Below are 8,685 nucleotides of genomic sequence, written 5' to 3' on the forward strand. Positions count from 1 at the left end.
GATACTGTAGATAGACTCTTATTCTGATAATATTCTAAGACTAAGAGATATAGTAAAATAAGATATAATAGTATTATTATAATATATTAATAATAATATTTCCAAAGATACTAGTAGCTTATAGATTTATTTTTAATATATTTAAAATAGAAATTAGACTTAGAGATAATAAATCTAATACAGTAAATTATATTATAAGATATTCTAAAATAGATAAAGATTTAAAGATAGTAGATCTTTAAAATAATATTTTTATAGATATAGATACTTTTGATAGTATTAATAATAATACTTCTAATATTATTCTTAATATGAACTAAAAATATATATAATTAAGAGAAAAAAAATTTATTAAAACTTTCTAGAAACTTCTAAGAGTACTTATTTTTTATTTAGTTAATATATACTTTTAAATTAGTAAAATATTTAATCTATTAGATAAAATCTTAAACAGTAATATATAAAAAAGACTTATTAATATTTTTAAATAAAGAATATTAATACTTTTTTGTAGATATAGAAGTAGATATAATTTATTTTAAATAATAGTCTTAGAATAAGACTTCTAAATTAAGATAAATTTGAAGGAATTTTTTTAGAATATTATAAAACCTAATAATTTAATAAACTAATTCTGATATATATTTATAAATATTAAAATTAATAATTTAAAATTATATTTAGTACTTTTACTATCTCTAATACTATTTCTATAAATATTTAATATATACTTAGAATTAATAAAGAAAAAATAATTAAATAAAAATATTTCTGAATATATCTTTTAATTTATTAAGATTAAATAATAGAATAGAAATTAATTATAAAATAATTTATAAATAATAAATAATAGATAATAGATAAAAATAAATTAATAGAATAGAATAGTATTATAAATAATATTTTAAGAGAAATATAAATAGTAAATTTAGGAAAATATGAATATATATTAGATTTAATTTATAAATTAGTTAATAAAGTAAAGGTTTAACCAGTAAAATAAGATTTAATAAATTCTATAACCTATATATATAAATAAAATTAGAAAAGTAGAAAATATAAAAATATAATAACCAGTAGAACTATAATATAAAATATATTTATAAAAAAATATAAGATATTATTTTAGGTTACCTGAAAAATATTAAAAATAAGAATATTAAAAAAATAAAAAAATAACTAGTTTCTTAAAAAATTCTCTAGCTTAACTGGGAAAACTAGGATATACCATTATATATTATATAATTCTGGAATATTAATATAAACTAGTAATTAATTAAGTAAGATAGTTAAAAAAACAAAATTTCTTAGAATAACTAAAAAGTTCTTCTTAGCTCAAGGCAGTCTATAGGGTAGTCTGAAGACAGAAGACAGAATCCTTAGAGATACCAGAACTGCTATAATTATACTAATTTATTTTCTAAATTAATAATTAAAAGATTTTCTCTAGTCTAGATCTTTTTATTATTATCAATATATTATAAAATAAAGGTATAAAATAAAAAAAGAAACTAATATAATTTATGCATATTTTTGTTATCTATCTTACTTTATTATTATTATCCCTATTATAGATATTAATTTTATCTTCGAAATAAGTAGAACAGGTAATTTAGCGCAGGCATAAAAAGCCACCACTAACTCATATTCATATTCTGAGATGAACGGCGCAAGTAGATACTATTATGTATATATTGGGTGTTTAGTACCTTTTCGATAAGCCGGAGAACATCGCACTACTTTATATGGACCCGTACATAGTAGATGATGGCATCTATTACATTTCAATTGATGTCACCCATAATATCCTCCTCTACTCCTGCAATAGTACTATCAAAACCGCCCTGGGTGCCTTTCCCTGAAATCCCAGGCCACCCCTGACACTTCATAAGAAAGTCTATGTTATCATGGCCCATCCTGAACTCGTTATTTCTCTCGCCAATGCCGCGAGCCAAAAGCTCGAGTGTATAGCCCTTCCTCAAGAGCTCGAGCCTTGTTATATCCCGCCGTTTGGAGTGAACCCGCACCGACGTAGGAAAACGTAACATGGTCGGAAATTCATCACGTTGCAGTTGAAGAAGCTTTGCCTCTAGGACTTCGGACATCACCAAGCATGCGACCAAGCTCTCAATGCTTGTTGTCGAGCCTAAGCTAGAGGAGGCTCTCTTTGCAATATGTCCCGTGGTTAAAGCCGAGAAAGTGCTGCCGAGTTTCAGTACAAGAAACATATCATAAGCCCGGAAGATTTGATGAACAAGGCCCTGATTGCAATCCTAGAATGTGTTAGCAAAACTCCAGGTTCTGGAATATTGCCGACTCGTGACCTACAGCACGCCAAATTGGTTTTCCTAAATCCGCCTCAGTGCGTAACCTGTGGTGATCGCCCTTCTCAAATGCATCTGCCAGTGATACATAAGGTTTTGCCAGAGCCTGATATGCTCTCGCCACATGTGTAGATATCATCTTCGGAGTCGTAGCAAGCTTGATGAGACTGAGATTAGTTTCTGTCACAAGAACTGAATAGATAAGTATTATCTGTGACCAACCTTGCCGTGCCTGAGTAAGCTGACAAGGACCCATTTTTTGAATCCGTCAACCATAATCTTGCTCACAGAGTTAACAACAGGCAATGAGATTACAATACTCAGCGAGTGCAGTGCCTTATCCCACTCTTTAAGTGCCATGTATATCATCCCGCCGTAGAGATAGTACTTCGAAAGATCCCTGTGCGTCAACCTTGTAGACATGTCTGTCGCCTCCGTCGCATGATTGTCCGTATAGTTGTCTGAGCTCAGTATGTACCCGCCTGCGTTCTTGGGGGGCAACTCAAAGCCTGTACGATATCTAGATATATGCTTGTCGAGGATGGGTAACGCGTAGCTATGAGCCTGCGACAGAAGGCAGAGTCGGAGGAAAGTGGGATGAAACGAAGTAAAAAGACTGGCAGTTGGGTCCACTCGCAAGATAGCATCGCTTGTCACGCGGACCGCTAAAAGTGGCTGCTATAGGTTAGAAGGTCGAGGTGGGCAAACAAGTCTATAAAAGCGAGACTCGCCTTGCCGACATTCTCTGCGGCTCGCAGGATGACTTCAACAAGTTGGCACCATTCACGCCAAACGTAACAAATTTGTGAACTGTTGAGAGTTCTTAGAAACTGTATAGTCTTTGACCATAGCTTGCCGCCGGGCTTGACGTCTTCAGGCAAAGCGCTTCTAGTTCTGCTTTGCACCGAGTCAATCTGGCATAGCAAAGCGAATAAGAAAGGTAACGTGTGTTCGAAGGGATCTAAGTCCTTTGAAAAAGTCAGACATCAGGTGAATTCGAGTCTTTGTTGCAGTCATAATGGATGTCCATTTCTGAATTTCCTGGAAATGGTGTAAATGTGTGCTTACAGTCAGAAGACCCCCGCTGAGAAGACTGTAATTGGATCTCTTAAGAATCGAGATCAGCTCCTGAATCTGCCAGTCATAATCACTCTTTGATAGGAAATCATGGGAATGTAGGCGAGACGATAAAGAGATGATGTGCTGAATGGATTCTGCCATGGTTTTATTGGTCTTGTTCGTTAATTTTTCAGTAAGACCGATCAAACATTGATTAGCGTCCAGATACTATTAAGCATCAAGGTCTAGCACGGTGTTCTGTCGCGTTCCCAATGATGCAGGATACAGAAGTCACCGAAATTTATGGAGCGGAGACAAGAGGAGTATAAGCTAGGGAGATGAGGTAAAGAGTAGGTTGGTAGTTACCACTACTCCACCGACTCACTCGAAGATGATGTTGATAGTCTCAGCCAATAATACCTGCAGCACATGCAAAGATATGTGTTTCACTTATTTTGGAAGTGCCAGGCGTAAGCCTCCCGAGACGAGCCTTGATTGAAGTACGTATCAATGGTGTGACGCTCACCAAAGTTAGCCGGCCTGAGAGGACGCTGAGAAGACTGAGCAATATACATATACGGGGTACCCCACCAAATAGCAGGTTCAAACCGGTCCGATCCACATATCTTCTTCTGGTTAGTAGCCTTACTTTACCCAGTATTTACTTAGTGCTAACCGTGACTCACTGGGCCGCTTTTTGCAGATGGTAAAAGTGCACACCTCCTACATTCCCTAATACCTATTTGACTTGTTTCTTATTTGGAGTCGTGATATAGATCAAAGAAAAGGGATTCAAGTACGACCAGAAACATTTCCAAAATGTCCCTCACGGACTCCACGGCAACAGAGATCGCTAAGACTGCGTCTATTGCCTCTCGCCTCCTCGCAACCCTTGCGGGAGCCGAGCGGAATGACGCACTGACAGCGCTCCACGAAGCCATCTTGAACAGCCGGGATGATATACTAGCAGCAAATTCGAGAGATGTCGCCGCCGCTGAGCGCGCAGTTGAAGCCGGTATACTGAATCAGAGTGTCCTCAAAAGGCTCGACCTGTCGCGACCAGGGAAGTTTGAGGACATGCTACAGGGTATCTTAAGTGTGAGAGATTTGAAGGATCCAGGTAATTTCTCAATGTGATACCATTGTGGTTGGCTTTTTTTGTGGGTTGATTTTAACAGAAGGCAGTTGGAAATGTTACTCTAAGGACACTGCTGGATGATGGCTTGACCCTTGAAAAGGTCAGCTGTCCTATCGGGGTGTTATTGATCATTTTCGAGGCTCGCCCTGAGGTCATTGCCAACATTGCTGCTCTTGCAATTAAGTCTGGCAATGCCGCTATTTTGAAAGGTTCGTGTGTTGAACTCGACCCGAAGATATTCCAGAAAACTGACTTAAAGCAGGCGGCAAGGAGTCCAATGAGTCATTTATCACAATATCGAAGGTAATTTCGGAGGCTATCGCACGCACTCAGGTCCCGAAGTCTTCTATTCAGTTGGTGCAGACAAGAGAGGCTGTCTCTTCTCTGCTCGCTGAAAATACCTACATCGACCTAGTCATCCCGCGGGGCTCCAAAGATCTCGTCCGTTTTGTCCAGGAGAATACCAAGATCCCTGTTCTTGGTCACGCTGACGGTATTTGCTCGTCATATATACATCTGGATGCAGATCTTGATATAGCTGTGAAAGTCATCGTGGACTCCAAAACCGATTACCCGGCAGCTTGCAACTCCCTAGAAACATTACTTGTCCATGAGGAGGTACTCGAGAGTATATTACCTGCTGTTGCCGAAGCTCTCCTGGCTAAAGGAGTAGCGCTTCGGTGTGATCAGCCTTCAAAAGTGGCGCTCCTGAGCAGAATTGCTGCTACACAGCGACCTTTGATCCAGGATGCTATCGAGTCTGATTACGAGACCGAGTTCCTGGACCTTGTTCTGGCTGTAAAGACAGTACCTCGTGACAGTGCGAACCGAACAAGCCTCGACTTTGCGATTGATCATATCAACACCCACTCGTCAAAACACACCGACATGATAATCACGAGATCGAGAACGGCTGCCGAACGATTCATGAATAGCGTTGATAGCGCAGGGGTTTTCTGGAACGCATCCACGCGATTTGCGGATGGCATGCGATACGGTTTCGGCACGGAAGTTGGAATCAGCACAAATAAGATCCATTCGAGAGGACCTGTCGGCTTAGATGGATTGACAATCTATAAGTATAAGGTCCGGGGACAGGGTCAAATGGCGTGGGATTATTCCGCAGGGGGCGGCGGTCGAGGATGGAGACACGAGGCTCTACCATTGTGAACTATTCAGATCTAGAATTACAATAGAACATTTTGAACCCATTTTTCATTTTCGTGGCACCGGAACTTCTTTACTAAAATCTTCATGATGGCGCAATGCTTGTCGAAGTAGCTAGAAAGTGGTTGGATGATAGCCGCTCTTTAAAAAACCACTTCGGCCAAGGTTTGAAGCTTCAATTTCCCATAAACGTGGGGAGTGACTACTTAAAGAGGAAAGTGCCAGTTCGAGCAGTGCTTTAAACCTTGAAGCCGCGAGACCTTCTCCGTCCACGAGCCCGCTCAAATTTGCGGCCCTTGCTGCGCACATATGGTTTCTGCCAAGTATTAGCCTAATCCAAACGACGGGTTTGACATTACATGCCTTGTGGCTATGGGGACCAAAGCCGAAGTGCTTGACGGCCTCCCGGGCGTTCTTGGGGCCGCGGAGAAGAAGAGTGTTGGCACCGGTGGGGGCGCGGAGAGCAAGTTGATCCAGGGTGAGAGTCTCACCACCCGCCTTCTCGATTCTGGCGCGAGCAGTAGCAGTGAAGCGGAGGGCAGCAATCGAGAGCTTAGGCACGGTGAGAAGGCGGTTGTCGTCAGTGACAGTGCCGATCACAACAATCGTCTTTCCCTTGTGCGAGTCGGTCACATTGGATACAATGCGGGAGATGGAGACAGGGGGGCGATTGATCCGGGACATAAAAAGGCGACGCAACACGACCTTGTTGAAGTTCGATTCCGTGCGACCTGGTATGCATTAGATCCATCATTCCGCGCAATTTGAATTCAACATAAAAGCTGGTGGCATACGGGCGAGGAATCGATAGAGCTTCACCAAGACCTGCAGGTAAACGTTCTCGCTCTTGGGCGCCTTGCGGTGGGTGCTGCGCACATGGTGGCGATCCAAGTCGATACCTATACACAATCAGTCATTTGTTCTGGCCATACTAGCGATACTCCTCGCAGGAAAACAAAAATGGATTTCTTGCAATCCGTAACAAGCACTGTCCGCCGCGGAGAGACCTACCCATGGCTGCTGATATTGATGGGACACCTGTAGGTTAGCTGGCTATCGCACCCGTAGGTAAAGTGAAGCTGCTCAGATTTTTAGTCTACGATTTTCAGATGGACGGTGTGTGCGGGTTGTGCCCTAGTCTAGTCTATAACGGGTAGTTCTTTCTGCCTTGATGCCTCTGCCACCAGGTATCAAAGCTGCTTTGACTTTGTTGTTTCCTGTATTGTACAGGTTCCACCATGGTTCACTACATATGATTAGAAATGTTATCTTCCAATACTGCCTGAATACTTTTAATCTTTGGTTTGTATCTGTGTGGTATTGTTGACTCTGCACTTCTTGCCAGCACCCAATCACATGCCTGGCACAGTTTTTCTTTTTCCCTTGCGCTTTGTTCTATCAAATATGATCATTTTATTGTACATTCTATGCAGTTTTTAACCTCAATGTGTGCATTTCAATCCCATGTTTCCCCAACCGAGGAATTTTAAATGTGAAGTGATTGCCAACGGCAGAAGTATGTCAACGCGATAGGTCTGATTACAGAGGAAGACTTATAGATATCTACGATTTAAACATGTGGCCCTCTTCCTTTCAGGTCTCGCCTAAGCTGACAAGAAAGTCCCTTGTCAGCTCAAAGCTGAGCCAGCTGCTGGCCATACTCGGGGCCACTTTAAGAAGATTAGGCACAATCCCTTTAAATAAGCCTCGTGGACCTTCCTGCGCCATGATAACTTTAACAGCATCTAGAACTGATGTGTATTTATAGCCCATGCCCGACATTGTATTGATTTGAAATCGTCGACGTAAAACATCACTATGATAACAGTAAGTATAAGAGCCTGGACGTGACGGAATGATATAAGTGGGGCCCTAACAATGGATATGTGCATGTTTGCGCCACTGCCCCGGAAATAGCGCCGGCTAGTAATTTACGAAAGGAATTTGGCGTCGTCTCGCCTTCTGGCGTGAGATAACTGCGGACGGACTCATAGGTCATGAAATTCAGGCCGACCTGTGTCTGTCAGTCCTAAAGTCATAGTAGACTGTCAGGAAGTCGTGGTTCTTACGTATGGCGCGACACCAGCAACTGTAGGGACAATTCCCCGATATAATGCTATGATACCTCCTTCTTTCTTGTATATTAGGACCATGGTTGTGAACATGCCCGGCAATGGTTCGCCTGCACCTCGCTTGCCAAGCGCTTCAAACGAGGCTGACTGGATAGAGAGCCGAGTTCTAACTATGTCCAGAGGATAGGTCACGGTCACGGATGTGACCCCTGCGGCACCTCCGCAGATAAGACGACGAACTGGTGACAATTCCGTATTAGGAGAAGGCTCTGCAAACTATGAGTGATAGTGTCAGCTCGAGTTGGCTTGGTGCTTTCTTTTGTGAAAAAGCGATCCAAGGACATTTGGTTACTCAGTCCAGGGCTATCCATGATCCTCACTCACCTTCTTATAGAAATTGTAACTGCCGAACTGAACAGCGGAGTACGGCACAATGCGGATGCAGTTCGTGCCATTTCCCCGCAGATAACCCTTCCAGCCTTCTTCCTTGCCTATTTTCACAAGCGCTTTCCAGATAGAGAGTCTATATTCGTTCCGTCCAACACTTTGTATTTGCAAAAGGATCTTCAGACGTTCAAGCGGCGATACAATAGTCCTAGATACTGCCCCAGCTACGCCCCCGGCCACGAAAGCTGCAGCAACGGGCTCGGAGATCCTCCCTTTGACTTTTTCGGACAATGGGGGCATGCGTACTTGAGGGTTGTCCTTCGTAGATAGCATAGTGTAAGTTCACCGCATGTCCGTTGAGTGCCGGCGGTCATACCTGGTAAGTGTTCGAGCTCTGCACTTGGGGCAATTGTGGCAACCCAGTTTCTCTTTCGCGCTCAGCTGATGCGACTGCATCTCGGCGATTTAAACTCATAATTATCAACAATGAAAGATCCAGGCTGATGACAGAGCAACCCTAGTAAGCTATCGCAGGAGG

At 41.6% G+C, this 8,685-nt stretch overlaps 3 protein-coding genes across 3 annotated transcripts; 1 reads left to right on the forward strand and 2 right to left on the reverse strand.

Moving 5' to 3' along the window:
• Positions 1-1,698: 1,698 nt before the first annotated feature.
• BO97DRAFT_385149 (putative COP9 subunit 3) lies at positions 1,699-3,929 on the reverse strand. Its single transcript, XM_025693450.1, has 5 exons — positions 3,393-3,929; positions 3,056-3,292; positions 2,547-2,999; positions 2,329-2,481; positions 1,699-2,273 (listed from the first exon to the last, which is right to left on the reverse strand). Exons 1-5 carry the CDS (start codon positions 3,543-3,545, stop codon positions 1,785-1,787), a joined length of 1,485 nt encoding a protein of 494 aa, XP_025554848.1. The 5' UTR covers positions 3,546-3,929; the 3' UTR covers positions 1,699-1,784.
• Positions 3,930-3,969: 40 nt separating this feature from the next.
• On the forward strand, positions 3,970-5,691 carry BO97DRAFT_385153 (glutamate-5-semialdehyde dehydrogenase; the record flags this gene model as incomplete). Its single annotated transcript, XM_025693451.1, has 4 exons — positions 3,970-4,018; positions 4,087-4,503; positions 4,569-4,730; positions 4,781-5,691. The coding sequence occupies exons 2-4, from the start codon at positions 4,203-4,205 to the stop codon at positions 5,689-5,691; spliced, it is 1,374 nt and encodes a 457-aa protein (XP_025554849.1). The 5' UTR covers positions 3,970-4,018; positions 4,087-4,202.
• Positions 5,692-5,926: 235 nt separating this feature from the next.
• On the reverse strand, positions 5,927-8,447 carry BO97DRAFT_432232 (solute carrier family 25 member 42; the record flags this gene model as incomplete). The annotated part of the gene is made up of 7 exons (XM_025697525.1): positions 5,927-6,004; positions 6,052-6,419; positions 6,483-6,587; positions 7,350-7,504; positions 7,566-7,702; positions 7,758-8,036; positions 8,145-8,447. The coding sequence occupies 7 exons, from the start codon at positions 8,445-8,447 to the stop codon at positions 5,927-5,929; spliced, it is 1,425 nt and encodes a 474-aa protein (XP_025554850.1).
• Positions 8,448-8,685: the final 238 nt, after the last annotated feature.

Source organism: Aspergillus homomorphus (assembly GCF_003184865.1).
Source record: "Aspergillus homomorphus CBS 101889 unplaced genomic scaffold BO97scaffold_5, whole genome shotgun sequence".
In the NCBI taxonomy this organism is placed as follows: domain Eukaryota; kingdom Fungi; phylum Ascomycota; class Eurotiomycetes; order Eurotiales; family Aspergillaceae; genus Aspergillus; species Aspergillus homomorphus.

Bases quoted from the DNA above. Each gene is read 5' to 3' on its own strand.
- BO97DRAFT_385149 (XM_025693450.1), bottom strand. From the start codon at position 3,545: ATGGCAGAATCCATTCAGCACATCATCTCTTTATCGTCTCGCCTACAT. The intron at 3,000-3,055 runs GCGAGTCTCGCT...AACCTATAGCAG, and splicing joins CCGCAGAGAATGTCGGCAAG to CCACTTTTAGCGGTCCGCGT. The intron at 2,274-2,328 runs GTAGGTCACGAG...AACACATTCTAG, and splicing joins GAAAACCAATTTGGCGTGCT to GATTGCAATCAGGGCCTTGT.